Source organism: Centroberyx affinis, unplaced genomic scaffold (genome assembly GCF_046629955.1).
Source record: "Centroberyx affinis isolate AG114_WGS23_722 - 3 ecotype Tasmania unplaced genomic scaffold, CSIRO-AGI_Caff_v1 ptg001383l_1, whole genome shotgun sequence".
NCBI classification, from domain to species: domain Eukaryota; kingdom Metazoa; phylum Chordata; class Actinopteri; order Beryciformes; family Berycidae; genus Centroberyx; species Centroberyx affinis.
In genome coordinates, this window is record NW_027279866.1 from 27,738 (window position 1) to 43,733 (window position 15,996).

The 15,996-nt window shown below is 42.9% G+C and overlaps 1 protein-coding gene across 1 annotated transcript; it reads left to right on the forward strand.

Moving 5' to 3' along the window:
• The first annotated feature begins 5,832 nt into the window (after positions 1-5,832).
• On the forward strand, positions 5,833-14,012 carry pcyt1ba (phosphate cytidylyltransferase 1B, choline a). The gene is made up of 8 exons (XM_071526072.1): positions 5,833-5,871; positions 10,522-10,621; positions 11,134-11,250; positions 11,451-11,602; positions 11,816-11,894; positions 11,997-12,139; positions 12,775-12,963; positions 13,788-14,012. Exons 1-8 carry the CDS (start codon positions 5,833-5,835, stop codon positions 14,010-14,012), a joined length of 1,044 nt encoding a protein of 347 aa, XP_071382173.1.
• Positions 14,013-15,996: the final 1,984 nt, after the last annotated feature.

Below are 15,996 nucleotides of genomic sequence, written 5' to 3' on the forward strand. Positions count from 1 at the left end.
GGCAGACGGGCTCTCGTCGCTCTGCTGCACTTGCACGCTGTGCTGGACCACAGACAGAAAGCACCGCCTCCTGTCTTGGACTGAATAGCAAACTGACCACCAGACAGGCAAGCAAGTGACGGACAAATATCTATATTCACACTGTACATTGTTTGGACGGACACCATGGTGAAACAACGACGAACCAGAGCGCACTCTGGTTATACAGCTGCTGCGCCTCACTGCTGCAGAAGAGGGCCATTCGAGGTAAGCCAGCACCGTCTTCTCTCAAAACAAACTTTGACTTTTCATAACATTCTGTAGCTATATTTTAGTCCAGTCGCTTGCATTAGTCTAGGTCTAGTCTCAAAAAACTGGCGCGCCATGACGGCCTGTTGACTCAAAGTTGTTCAAAACTTTCTAGATGTTTCATGCCAAAGTTTGGTGCTCCAGTATGGTGGGAATTAGCAAAGACTTTCTTCTTTCTGTAATGCCTCTGTTATATGCACCTATTCTGACACATCAAACTGTTAATTTATCAGCAGTTCAGTTACTCTCTCGTATATAGGACATTCTGTTTAATTTGACACCCAAAGTTGGATGTGATAGTCGTATTAAAGAAAGTGTTACATCTAGAAACACTGTACACAAGCAGCCATATTTTGACAGAGAAGTTACGGTACTTGATGACCCCTATTCACCTAGATTGTGATAACATATTTGCTGTCACTTTTTATGGTTACCACTAGGGGACTTTTAAGTGTAGCCTAGCCCTAAATGAGAATTTTGTGCTACTAACTGTTTTGTAGCCTAGTCAGTGTCATTGTATTAATAGTTTCCATCCGTTCAGAATGCCAAAGCCTTATAGGAGTAAATTAACCATATAATAGGCCCGCAAAAACATCCAAAAACATCTATATAGACTATTTCATGCAGGGTTAAGGGAACAGGCACTAACTGTAAATCTAGTCGCAGACATACAGTGATGCTCAGTGCCGTTTCTCACTGATGGTGCTATGTGCAGCTCAACCAATCCTGACCGTTTATACAAATGAGACTGCTGTAGCTGTTGTCTGATTGGTCCCTTCTTGGATCTCTCTCCTCTTTCCCGTCGCCATGGCGAGAGGTGCATCGCTGTTGGCAATGGCTGCTGGTGTGGGAGCAAGCAAAGATCGTATATTTAAAAAGATGAATCACTCAACAAATTAAAAAAAATGACCGGTTCGCCTCGTAAAAAGTCTATTAGAATAGCAAATGTAGCATGTAAAACCTTTCATGATTTGGGTTTTCAGGTGCTGTAAGTATGAGACAGTTGAGCAATATTGCAGGGTTAGCATTCAACACTTTTCTTTATTATGTTTATTTTCTTCTGTTTTGAGATCAAACATCTTAAAATATTTTTAACAAACATTTGATAGGACCTTACAGAAAAAATAATACTATTTAACAATAATGAGCATGAATCAGACCATAAATCCATTATGGGGGAAAAAGCCTCAGGGAAACAAAGTGGGCCACTATAGCGGTGAAATACTGGTATCATTGGGGAATGTGCGGGGAAAGCCTCAGAACCTTTTTGTTTAGGAGGGCCTTTTATCATTATTATTATTATTATTATTATTATTATTATTATTATCATAAATGTGGTTTCAGTTTTCTCTCTCAACAACCATCTGTAGACCTATTGACAGTATAAAGCAACTACTATTGTTTTGTATTTTCTCCCCTAATTTTCAAACTTCCATTGCCTAATTGATCTATGGAATTCAATATATTATATTTATTTTGTATATATATTTAATTAGTGCAGCATTTCCCTTCAGAAGCCCCTCTGGTCTGATGGGATGTGTGCTGAGGTCAGAGGTCAGACTGATTTTAACAATGGACACCAGAACTGAACTCAGATGCAGACAGCAGAGCGTAACTGTGGGTCAGTCTTCGCTCTACCATCCTGAAAGAAACAGCAATTTTCTATTGTCATAGTCAAACTGTTACTATTTCATTTATTAAAACAAACAAACAGCAATTATGGAGGGGCATTTCCATCCAGGTAAGACAAATCTATTGTTCTTTTTTAAATAGATCTATTAGCCAGTAACTTTCTTGCCAGTAACTTTCACACAGGATGTGCAAGTTATTTTTGTTTGTTGCGGCACTTGTTACTGTCAGGATAATTTGTTTCAACTATAGTCTATATGCAAAAAGATGAAGCTAAATGGGTCACACTTCATTTGGAAAGTCCATTGCTGATACTCAAGGTTTAGGCTCAGGTTTAGGGTTGCACAGTCTGTAAAGATGCAGCAAGTAGGCAAATTACCCAAAGTATCAACATGGACTATCAAAATAAAGTTTTACCGCTAACTGTTTTATAACTTTAACTCTATGTTTTTTGCTAACATGCTGACTTAGTTTTTCTCATTTCTTTCAGCATGGATGGATCTAGTCACTCAACTCAATGCCCTCAAAGATGACAAGGATGAATTCATCACTCTCACCTTGGCAAAAGAGTCAATATGTTTATGCTCCAGCCTCTATCTCTGGACATGCTGCTGAGATGAACTGTGCTCTGTCCCCATTCTCTCAGCCCACTGTGGGCTCCAGAACCATCTGTGGACTTGACAGTCTCCACTTTTGGGAACCAGCAGTTAGCACAGACTCCTTAGCGTACAAAAATCTCTTGGCTATGGAAAATAGAGACACTTCTTCCATGGAAGAAGATCATTGGGAGGTTCAGTGGCCCTGAACATGACGACCGCATGTATGAATACTACAAGAAGGCACTTGGTGAGAAGTACTTCTGTGCTCTTCCGTCTGATGAATCTGAGTTTATGGTCGACTGCTTCTCACCTGTGGGCCTACTCCGGACCGACTTGATGACTGGGAGCCAGTGGTCGAGGCTGACTCTGAAATGATGAAATCCCTCCTAGCTTTGGACAAAGAAGTACTTGGTGAAAAGGACTTTGTTGCTCACGCGTCAGACTATTCTAGATTTGAGGTTGACTGCTCTTCAGCCCATGGCCCTGATGTTTGGGAGCCAGTAGTCAGAGTGGATTCTGACTTCATGCAGTCCTTCCTGGGCTTGCAAAAGGAGGAAGAGGGCCAAGACCACGCTGTCCTCAAGGAAGACATAATCGACTTTTGTGCGAGCATTGATCCAACTGATAAAAGTGCCACGTGTCCTGCATAAAGATGTAGAATGTGATGCCAAAACAAATGTCACTACTGTGCTCTATGCTGGGCCTGACAGCAGTATCACCGCACAGGAGGATCATGCTGTGACCAGTCCGATCCAGGAGGCCAAGGCTACCACCAGCCTGAATGAAGAGGTCAAGGCCCCAGTGTCATCAAGCCTTGCTCATGTGTGTAAGACTGTTGACCTCAAGGCTCCTATTACTCTGCTCCATGAAGCCAGGGATCTCCAGGCTGCATCTGGTCTGACTCAGCAGATCCGGCATCCAGTCATCCAGGAGGTCAAAGCCGTAGACAAAGTCCTCACCAGTCTACACCAGGACACCAACGCACCAAACCCAAACACTTTGCTGCCTGAGAGCAAGGATCAAAAACTGGCTTCAAAGTCTGCATTCTTCTCGGCTCTGTTGGCCCTTCCACATATTCAGGCGAAATGTAATTTGCACTTGAATCTTTATGCTAATTAAAGTAGTCAAACTAGTTAACAGTTAAGCTAAAGACATATGAATAGTAGATTTCTAAAAAGTATGCAAACATATGCAAAACATAAGTAAAACATATACATAGAATGTTAGAACAGTAGAGTATCTCAGTATCATTCAGTATCTCTAATAGAGGATTCTGTCTGTGAAAATGTTATCCTACTTTGAACCAATGACATATGGGATGTATTATTATTTTAAGTACCATAATATGTTTTAAGGCTTTCTTGTTCTTTTTAGGCTGATCCATTGGCTCCAAAAGCAGAGGCTTCAACTGCAGACCTGCCAAATATTGGAGCCGAACAAAGTCACCTGCAAGACGATGTGTCAGGCTCGCTAACCACAGAAGACAGAAATGCCTTTCCATCAGCAGCCCACATCTGATTCCCAGTCATCTTCAGTTTAAAAATCCACATGTAAACAATAACTTTTTTTTCCCAGTGAATAAATTCATTAGCATCCAACTGATAGTGCCTGCACATTTCTTTAATACATTCGTCCAGTGAGCAGAAACACTAAGATTCAAGTTAGACCTCAACATGACGAACATTCAAACTTCATAATGTACAGCCTACCTTGTGAGAGAATTTGAAGTAATGTAGCCTAAGCCTTATTTCCAAGAAAGAGCATGAATCCTCTCAGCCCATTTGATAATAGAAGATGTTTCAACTTGCTTGTTTAAATATGAGCTCCAAGTAAATAGAGAATGGTGGTCCAAAGGGCAACGTTCATTACATTTTGTTTTAAATTTCACTTTACTGCAAAGGGAGTCCCAGTTGATTTGTCATCTCTTCAGGACCTTGGACAGTGCCAACAAAACATTGTAGTGCCAGGGATACAGCTGTTTTTCTGTTGCTCACTCGTTCAGAGCGGTGTAAATTTCCAGGGAGAATAGGGAAAAAGAGAGGGAGGGAGGGGGAGAGAGCCGACCGACAGCTCATGTCGGTCAGTGCTGAAAGATTCAAGCAAGCTGAAAGAGTTTTTGTGGCTATGTTGATAAGGTAATTTGTTTGAGTCAAAAAGGGAAATTTAATTTTCTTGCAATTTGAGGGACAATTACTTGGCAATGTTTACTTGGATCATGAGAGTTTTCATGGGATACAGAAACACCAACTTAGATGCCAGGCCTAGATCAGGATGATGATCATGTTATTATGCAGGATAAGATTCCTATTATTTATATAGTTGATGTGGCGAAGATGGTGAGACAAAGTGTCTTCACTGTGAAGGGAACCATGATATGGGATCAAAGCAATGTCTACAAAGTATTAGAGAGGGAGATAGCTGAGGTAAAAACGGAGAGAACGAGGGTCTCAATGCTGGAGCCAAAAGAAGAATTCAGTTATTTCTTGGAAATCAGCAAACCAGAGCATAAATTTTGAAGTGCACAAGAGCAGAGGCTAACATCTGGGAACTGCTCATTTCCCCACTGATACATCTGATTGATTTTGTATTTTAGATAATGTCAGCTTGTTAGCTATCAAACCATTTTGGAGTAGAGTCTAGGGCTAAAGACAAGACCGTTTCTAAATTTGGAAACAAATCAATCATATCACACTATTCACTTTTACTCATACCATTTTCATAACATTATTGACCTTCACCCACACCACAACAATCTTTTTCAGATGTCTTGTGATTTTTATTTCCCAGGTGTTATATATTTAGCCATTATTTGTGTACGGCCAATTCACCAGTTGACCTCCATGATGGTGCCAGGCGTGGTTGCTAGGAGATTTGTGATGCAACTGCAAAGCCTCTATACACTACTGTGTTGGGTCAATCGGCAACAGAGATAAGCAAAACAGACGTATTACTTAACACATACAGCTTGGGTGTGATATGGTTCAAATAAACCCTAGATGTTTTTAATGGAAGATACCTACAACTTTTCCGTTAATGTATTGAGAGCAGACTCCATGACGTTTGTGGTGCCCAGAAATAAGGGCAGAGTGAGAGCTCTTCACTTCCTCCTCCTCCTCCTCTCTGGAGCAAGGGATCAGTCTGCTAAAGGGAGGAGGAGGAGGAGGAGGAGGAGAGGACAGACAGAGAGGCACAGCGGAGAGTGGGCGGGGGTACAGAGGGAGGAGAAAGAGACAGAGTGAGGAGAGAGGCATCGTCTCACTGATGCTGAGTCACATACAGGGGGACCACAGCCGTATCCCATGAGTCTTTGGGAATAATGGAGGAGCTTGAACACACCTGCCCCCATCCGCGGACGGTAGGGTATTTGTGTGTGTTTGTGTGTGCCTGTGCATAGGCCTACATGTCTCACAGTGTGTGTGTGTGTGTGTGTGTGTGTGTGTGTGTGTTTGAGAGAGAGGGGGAGAGAGAGAGAGAGGAAGACAAAGGGGCTTGCTTGCTCTGCTGTTACGAAACAGATCCCCTGTACCATGTGCCTATGTGAGATGCTCAGAATGCTGAGTGGACAGTGTGTGTGTGTGTGTGTGTGTGTTTGTGTGTATATGTATGTGTGTGTGTGTGTGCACAAAGGGTATTGGAAGGAGGACAGTTTGAGAAGGCTTGGAGGAATTGGCATTGACTGTGTGTGTGTGTGTGTGTGTGCGTGTGTATGTGCGTGTATGCGTGTGTGTGTTCGCTCCCATGTTCGAGGGGGTCACACAGTGGACACTGATGAAAGGGCATGAATGTCCCGCTGAAGCGACGTGTCACCGGCCCGCAGCTCTTCTACAATTGAAACATGTCTAGCACAAAAAAGAAAGAAGAGGAGAATTTAAGAGATAAAAAGAGAGCAAGTAAAAGGCTGTGTGGATCATTTCAAAATAATTGGAATGAAGTTATGGAATGCATTTTTAAAAAAACAGAAGTTTTATATTCATGAGCTATCTGGCTAACTGCAATCTTGTTTGCTGGATTGTTAAAGAAAAAAAAGTGTTGAAGAATTATACAATAGAGGACAGGTGCTATAGTGTTATGAGAGAGCTGCAGTACAGCCTTTAAATGAGAAAACAGGTTCTGAGAGTGTGTGGCCAGACTGTACAGCTCATTTGTTTGCATATATCTCTAAAAACAGGATTTCAGTTATCCAGGCAAATGTGAGAAAAGGTTTGGCTGTGTTGGCTCCAGTGTTGAGGTTGTTTTTACTGGAAAACAGTAATATATTACACATTACTCACAAACAATTGTGCTTCTTGCGTTCATTGGGCCAATAAATATTGTCGATCTAAACCCATGTTAACAGCAGAAGTAGTCTAAATAATGACTTTCTTTAGCCCATTAACTACATTGCAGGTATACTTTACATTACCCACCATTTTCCAAAGCATACCATACATTTTCATATGTTTGAATGTGTTTTTCCTCCTAGGCAGCCATTTGTTTCCATTCATTTCCTTACGGTACGAAAATCAACTTGCAGAGACTTGAAACTTGCTTTAGAAAGGTATTCCATCAGTAAAGATCCTGCCCCGGGTTCATTTTTGTCAGTTAGGCCAACTTTGCATGATAATTTAGTTGAATGCACACAATGATTTGAAAAGGCTGTAGGACTTCTGGTGCGGTCACTTGTTGGCGGGAAGCTTCGACATGTGTGTGTGCGTGTGTGAGAGAGAATGAGAGAGAGAGAGAATATGAATATGCAGATGAATATACAAATTTTACCCGTGTGCTCTTATTAATATTTAGATTTTAGTATCTTGTGAGCCGATGCTTTCTAAAGAAGTAGACATAAGGACAAGTTTGTTCATTGAGTCGGCCTATAGTCTATGTTATCAGATTATTTGCCAGCATAGGGGGGCCCCAAGAATGTTCTTTGCCTAGGGCTCCCAAAACTCAAGATTCACCACTGCCAGGACAGAGAGAAGGGGTGATGCCAGCCTCCTGTATTTGGATATTCTCTCCATCTATCTCATATCCTCTCTCTACTCCTGGAGAGTGATTCTTCCCGCCTCTCATGTTCCTGTCTCCCCCAAACTGTCCATCCTTGCCCCTCCTGTAGGTTGTTCCTCTCCTCCCTGCTCCTCCTGTCCTCTCTGTCCTTCCGAGCCGCCACCCCGTCTTTGCTGCTGTTGTTTATTCAGTTCCTATGTTCCTAGTGTTCCTCTTTTATTCTGCTTAATCCTTCTTACGCCAGATGTTCCTTGCTTGTGCCAGAGCGGGCTTTACTGAGCACGCTCACTCTGGCCGTCCTGATAGGCTGCCGGCTCGTGGCCTGTCCGTCTAAGCCAGTCTAAGCTTGGCCATCTGCTCTTCACTGACTGTCTGTCAGCTACCCCCTCTGTTCTCACCTTGCCCAGGGAATCATGGGTGATGATGTTACCTCAGCACGTCCCGCTGGCTGCTCTCTGTTCTGCCCATACTGTACCATGTCAGCGATCTGAGGGTTCCCACTGGATTTTGATATTTCTGTGCTGAAAATGGGCATTATTTCACAGATGGACAGTGCATGAGAGCTTGAAAGTTGAAATGTTTAACATGACTGGCACTGAAATGTTAGTCAAGTAATCTAATCCATAAAAACAGAGGGGAAGGACATGACTGGAAATAAGGGGAAGGTAGACACCATGAGGAGACTTCCCATTAACTGCAATGTTAAAGTTCACATCTTCATGTCCTATGACTTTTCATGTATTCCGACAATACATACAACATCTTTGTCTTGGCTGCTATCACATATTTTGCTCTTATTTTTGAGAGACAGTTGCACGACCATTGAAACACACTCGTCTTAAACCACTAAAATGCTAACCCGCTAACTACGGCTAACCAAAGCAAGTTGCATATTGTGACGTAAGCGTATTCTCCTGTTGGGAAACATTTTTTGAAAAGCTTTGTGTATTTGTGGTGCTGAAAGGTGCAAAGGGCAAAAGATCTGCCATAGCCTCACAGCTCCTCCAAGGTGTATAAACCAAAAGAATGAAATAATTCAGGTACTCACAGAGGAAAACTGACATGTTAAAAACCAATGCATTCGGCTTACAGGGTTACAGGATTGTATGCATAGTAATGAATATTCCATTCCATATTGAAGTTTGTCAATAATTCTCCAAGACTCAGAGTACTGGATGATTACATTAGCTTGTTAGCTACAGTATAGTTTTGGCATTTTGATGATAAAACTACTCAGCATAATTCCTGGCCTGTTAGCATTTTGTGACCTTGAATCAAGACACTTGTTTATGGCTGTGCAGCAGTCTGACAAACGAAACAGAGAGATATGTTGCAGACAACACTTGTATTATGTTGTGCAGTACGTTTCATTGAAACTCAAAATAAGTGATGACACAGACTGAGTTGGCGGTGACACTTTTTATGTTGCGTTCCATTCAAAGTCAGAAATTTTCCCCACTGGAAGCTTGTAATACAGCGTCCCTGCATTCTAATGCTGCAGCTCCGAAAAATCCCTCTCCCTCCCTTCAGCTCCAGGCTGGAACTCCCCTCCCTTTCTGTCAGTGGCAACAAATCACCTGTCTGAGTCTCATTCTCCAAACCACTACTTATTTCCATAACAGCATTACTGAACAGTCTATGGCAGCCATTTGTAGTATGTATACCAGCTAAACTGCCCGCTGATTTGAGATTTGAGTGTGAAGGCCACCTCTCTCCCTCTGAGTTCTTTGGTTTGGCCCTATCTGTTCTCATGGGACAGGAGTTATCCCCTCTGGTCATGCCAGACTGGTTTTGATGCTATTTTTACTGCTATAGGATACCTCAGCTGTCTGTCTTGTCCATAGAGACTGAATCTGTTTCAGTATCCATTTTTTTTTCATCCTCCTCTCACACTCCCCCAGGTCTCTGCGCTGTTGTGCTTCTCTTGTATTGGTGTGAATGAGATTGAGTGAATGTTCCCAGTAGTCAACAGATGGCACATAAATGTGTTTTTTTTTCAGGCAGGCTCACACTACAAGACTTTAACCAGATGTAACCTCAAATTGCCCATTTCAAGTAAAAGTTCAAATGTGACATCCAAGAATGTGCTTTCCCTGTACCTGTCTTGTCATTCTCTCTCGCTCCCTGTCTGTCTTTCTCCCCATTTCTCTCTGTCTTTCTCTCTCTCTCTCTCTCTCCGTCTGTCATTCTTTCTCATAGTGCTCTCCACTTTATTCATCTTAGATCTTAGATCTTGTCTTAGATTTTTTGTCTCCCCATCTTCTCTCCCTTTCTCTCTCACTCACTGATTCTTTTGCTCTATCTGTCTATGTATCCATCCCACTCTCCCTCCCTGTTTGTCAATGAGGCAAAGGACAACATGACCTATGGGCTTGGCATAGCTTTATTTAGTTGTAATTGTCTGAAACTGAGTAAGAATTGTGTTCCGTGTCTGGTTTTAAAACAGGAAGTCACCTACACCTGGGCCTCTTCCATCTTTGTCTTCCCCTCCATTTTAGTTGTGTTAATTCCTCAGAGGCCTTCGACAACAGATCAATAGCAATTATTTCTCTGCCACACACATGCTACTGTGTACACACGTATGCACAGATATACATACCCGCTCACACACACCTAGTGATCAATAGCACTGAGTGCAGCTCTGTCTGTCTCACAATCGATAGTCCCAATATGGAGCTGGCACCAACTCTGGTCAATACTTTAATGGACGTTACTGTAACTGGAGGGCGGAACATTAATGTTATTGCTTTTCCCTCCCTCCTCCCTCCCTCCTTCCCTCCCTCTCTCTCTTCGTCGCTCGGACTTTTCCCAGTACCTTCTCTTCTCTCGTCATTTGTCTGTTTCACACCTTCTGTCCTGTGTTTTAAGTGTTTCATCATGGGACTTGATGTGCGCATTTGCTGCTAGGTGTTTGAGATGTCTATCTATCTATCGATCTATCTATCTATCTATCTATCTATCTATCTATCTATCTATCTATCTATCTATCTATCTAGAGTTAACCCCCCCCCCTCTCTCTCAGACTCTGACAGAGCCTGCCATCTTTGCCAGGGAGACCAGTTGTGATTGTCGCGCCCCTCATGAGAAACTCACCATCGCTCAAGCCCGCAGAGGCACTCCAGGTACACCTCCTCCCCCTCCTCCTCCTCCTTCCCCACCTCCCCCTCCTTCCTTTCCTCCCCCTCCTTCCCCTACTCCCCTTCCTCCTCCTCCTGTTCCCTCCTCCTCCTCCTTTCCTTCTTTATTTTTATCACCTCTCACTCTGCCTTCTTCCTCCTCTCACCTTCCATCCATGCTATTCTCATACTTCCTGCTCTGTTCAATCACCTCAACAACACAACTCAACCAGCTGTGCCCTGCTTTGATTCGAATATTCCACTACTACTACTACTACTACTACTACTACTGCTACTACTACTACTACTACTACTGCTACTACTACTGCTGCTGCTGCTACTACTGCTACTACTGCTGCTGCTGCTACTACTACTACTACAGCTACTAATACTACTACCCATACTACTGCTACTACTACTACTAGTAGTACCCCACTCCCACACATTACTATCACTGTTGTCATTATAGTAGTATTGTTTGTCTCTGACTGTGTTGTTGTGTTGCTGTGTGTTATCAGTGGACCGGCCAGTCAGAGTCTATGCAGACGGCATCTTTGACCTGTTCCACTCCGGCCACGCTCGCGCTCTCATGCAGGCCAAGAACCTCTTCCCTAACACCTACCTGATAGTAGGAGGTAGGACAGACACACCTGACACACACACATTCTCACATAGACGCTTACTCACACTCACACATGTGCACACACACACACACACACACACACACACACACACACACACACACCAATACTGAAAACAACCCATCTACAATTCTGTAACTGACATGGTTAACTTATGCTCTGTGTGTGTGTGTGTGTGTGTGTGTGGACAACAGTGTGCAGTGATGAGCTGACCCATAAATACAAGGGTTTCACAGTCATGACAGAGGATGAACGCTACGAGGCGCTGAGACACTGTCGCTATGTCGACGAGGTGGTGAGAGACGCACCCTGGACCCTCACACCCGACTTCCTTGAGAAACACAAGGTGTGTGTGTGTTTGTGTGTGTGTGTGGTTGTGTACGTGTGTTCATGTGAGAGTTTAACTGTGCACGAGGCCTCCAAGGCTTTTTGTCATGTGTGTTTATGACCAAACCCTTTTTGTGCCTGTATCTCTAACTTAAGTGAATTATGTTCCATGTGAGAGTTTCATACCTTGTGTGTGTCTGCCAGTGCAACATGTCCTTTGATTGTTTCTCAGATCGATTTTGTGGCTCATGACGATATCCCATACTCCTCAGCAGGAACTGAGGACGTCTATAAACACATCAAGGAGGCAGGTCAGTGTGTGTGTGTGTGTGTGTGATGCTCTGCATGGCAGCTTTTGATGAGTGTGTGTGTGTTTTTTTCATCTAATTGTGTGTGTTTTCTCTGTCTGTCAGGCATGTTCGTGCCCACCCAGCGGACAGAGGGAATCTCAACCTCTGACTTAATTACCCGAATTGTCAGGGACTATGATGTCTACGCCCGCCGCAACCTCCAGCGTGGCTACACAGCCAAAGAGCTTAACGTCAGCTACATCAATGTAAGAGCACGGTCAAATCAACATGTTATAAGTACTGTTTAACACTGCATGTTATAATTACTCTAACTATTAAAAACAGGATACGTCTGAAATGAGTCCAACTTTCAGTTTGGTTCAACATGCAGTAACATGCATTACAGCACTGTAAAACACAAAATAAAACTAGTAGAAGCAATGAAACATTTCTTTGCAGTATGGTAATTCCTCCTTTTCTCTCTAACTGAACAACAAACCACTGATTTCTAAACATGAATTTGTATTTAGACTTGCATTACAAGGTCTCACTGCAAGAGTTTAACCCTAAATCAGCTGATCTACACATTATGAAAGTTGAGGTGAAAAATCCTTGGAATACCATTGCGTAGACAACTTGTCTTGGAGGGACACTTCTCACTGTGTCTGATGGAGTAAAAAAACATCTTGCAGTAAGATAAGATGAACTTTATAGATCCCAGAGAAGAATAATTAACTGTGACAGGCAGGACCTGGTGTCTTAAACCATAGTTGGCGACCCAAAATTGGTTGTAGTCCTCTTATGTCTTAACTAGTCTGGGTACAGAGACAAAATTGGCAAAAGTTGTGTTTGTTGTTGTAACATTGCTGTAATGGCTTTCCCTCAACGTTTGTCCCTCCAGGAGAAGAAGTACCGGTTGCAGAACCAAGTGGACCGCATGAAGGAGAAGGTTCGCACGGTTGAGGAGAAGAGCAAACATTTTGTCTACCGCGTGGAGGAGAAGAGCCACGACCTCATCCAGAAGTGGGAGGAGAAATCCAGAGAGTTCATCGGCAACTTCCTAGAACTCTTCGGGCCCGATGGGACTTGGGTAAGTCAGTCAGTGTCTGCACACACAGTCACACTCTCTCCCACCTTGATAGATTTCCTCTCCTGTGTCATTCAGCTAGTAAACATGCCTTCAGTGAAATTATATCATATCATGTATGTTGTTATACTTGTGTTCCGTAAAACTTCAGTAATGTCCGGGCCTTCATTTAACTCAACAAAAGAGAGCACCAGGCCTTTTATTAGAGACAGGCCATTATTTTTTTTGGCAGATCCACAGTACCTAGTTTGCATAAAAGTGACAGAATTTACCTGTATTCTGTAAAAAATGATGTTGCTCAATTGATTGTATACATACAATCGCCTATGTATAGCCTACAAATATTACTGGTATAGTTGATGTCAGAAAATACATTTCCTCTTTGGTGCCATGCTAGTCTATAGTAGCTTTGCCCATGAAGACACTGATGTGCTGTAGCTAATGTCACATATTTTTTGATATGTTTAAATGCTTGCACCAGTGCTTGTATCTATGCCAACATGTCACCACATTCTACTACATGCAATATCTATTTTTAGTAATATATTTTGTGATATTTTAGTAATTCTAGCAATGAGATTTTAGGCTACAAATCTGAATTTACAACTTAAATTCTGTCTTACTGTCTTTACCGCATCCACATAACATTCGCTGGCTGTTGTTAGAGATCTAGCCACTATTTGATTTGAAGTTACATTATGTTATTGATACATGGCTTATGTAGTGCTAAGGTGTTTAACCTTTTCAGAATACGATAGAGCTTTATGACACGTGGATCTTTGTACTGTAAGTAAAGTACTGACACCCATCCTCTCTCCCCTCCATAGAAACAGGTGTTTCAGGAACGCAGTGGACGCATGCTGTCCTACGCCTTGTCTCCCCGAGAGTCGCCCTGCAACAGCCCCCCCCGGGAACTGTCCCCGCTGCGCTCTCCCTCCCCCCCGTCTCCCCCGTCCCGCTGGCACAACGCGCGACCCTCACCCCCGACCTCCCCCAAAGGAGCGTCCGCCTCCATAAGTAGCATGAGCGAAGGGGACGAGGACGAGAAGTAGACGTCCTTGGACTGAACACACACACACACACACACACAGACACACACACATCACTCACAGTATACTGCCTGAAAACTGCTCACATGTGCGCAAACACACACACACACACACACACTCACATCCCCCCACACACACACACTGGCAGCAGTAACTGGATGCTGAAACCGTTATCCTCCAGGAAGTTGCACATATGCAAGGCAGAGGGTGGTCATGGGAAACGTAGTTCTGTGCTGCAGGTGGAAACAACACCAAGAAGCCATCACAGTCTCTGTTGTCTGGGCAGCTGAGCAGACAGAAGGGAGGAGAGGATAAGGGCCGTGACTGTTGGCAAGAGACTCCGGGTGCAGCAGGCTGTGGTGATTCAAGCAGCCCTATAAAGTCTAGATGGATAGGGCTTAGTTGTGGCCCTGTGTAGCCAGTGTCACATATCGTCAGAGGGTCCAGAACCCCTCGCAACATCTTCTGAAAGGAGCTGATCTGCTTTGGATTGTCCAGTCCTGATAGAGACTGTCCAAGACAGCCTGCTCATAACATCACCTCATTGTTTTCTGTCTGATTTTGTTTAGTTTAGCAGAGTTTTTTTTTATTTCACATTGCTGTAAATGGTACCTCAAGACATCTTGTATTTTCCATTATTTCACAGCCATCCACTGTGACGACTGGGTGTGATGGTAAACAGGCACAAAGTTGTCACAGAGTCTTGCTGGAGGGCATACAGCCTCCTCAGCTACTACAAAATCCTACAGATCATGTGAACAGACAGGAGCTAATTTCATTACTGTGTAATTTTGTGCTTGTTGAACTACCAGTTAGCAGATAAAGGAGAGAAATGGCGCCCCCTAGAGCAGCAGATGAGACACTGCAGACACCCTCCTGGCACACAGACACACACTCACCTCAAACCCATTGCCAGTCTGCACCATTTGGGCATAAATGATTGGCAAATTACCTAAAATATACTGTATGTTCAGAAGAGAGGGATTCATAATCTTGGCTACACAGCATAACCTCTCTTACTGAAAACTAATATTGGAGACACTCGTTCTTTCAAAGATAGGGATTAAAACTAATCCGTAAGAAATCTCCACTGAAAGTAAATTCTTCGTGTAAGACAGGGTAGGAAATTAAAACGGGCATGGAGGGAAAACGGCCCTGTAAGTTCATAAAATGTCCCTGAAATTGAGGTGATTGGGACAAAAAAGAATACCTTGAAAAGCAACAACTGAATACAGGGAACAAAGGTTTTCAGTGCCTCAGTTTGCACAGCTTTGTTGTGTAGCAATAGTCCTAATAGTAATGTTCATGTGAGAGTTTGTCTGTTTCAACATAATAGCAGAAACAAGGTCTGTCATAAAATTACAGACGCTAAAAAATGCCCCCAGAAATCTGTGTTTCAGGGTCTTGGACTATGCTTAATCTATGTCTCTAAAAACATCTATGTTAATGAGAGAGACAGAAAAAACAGCCTCCATTTATTAGCTTCTAGATGTAAATTGAGCCTTTGAGACCAAGCCTAGAGAGCAAATGCAATCAACTATGTCACTCTAATCTCTAATCACACGCTATACAAAAAAGCAACAATGAAAATCCTTCGCCACCACACTCATTAGGCCACACAAATATATCTTGTCTCGCAGAAACCTATCACCAGGAAGCTTGAAAAAACTTGTGCGTTTTCACCATAGGCAGCCATGTATTTTTTTGACATTTTTCAATGCTTTATCAATTGCTTGGTTCCAATTAAATGGTTGGTTATCAAACATCAAACTTGACAAAATTGGAGATGCAAAGTTTCTCCTTTAGGTTAAGTACTGACACTCTGGTGATACTTGAAATATACTGTCTATACTATTTGAGGCCATTGGGGTGAACGTGACATGTCAGGTTCTTCAAAAGCCGTAACATCATCCTCACGTTTTCTTTGCAAATCATTTGAAATGTATGAAACAAATATTCTGCTCAGGTCTGCTCACCAGTGACCCGT

Excerpts from the sequence above, each read along its gene's own strand:
- pcyt1ba (XM_071526072.1), top strand. The coding sequence starts at position 5,833 with ATGGAGGAGCTTGAACACACCTGCCCCCATCCGCGGACG. Across the intron at positions 11,603-11,815 it reads ACTTCCTTGAGAAACACAAG|ATCGATTTTGTGGCTCATGA; the intron begins GTGTGTGTGTGT and ends ATTGTTTCTCAG. Across the intron at positions 12,140-12,774 it reads TTAACGTCAGCTACATCAAT|GAGAAGAAGTACCGGTTGCA; the intron begins GTAAGAGCACGG and ends TTGTCCCTCCAG.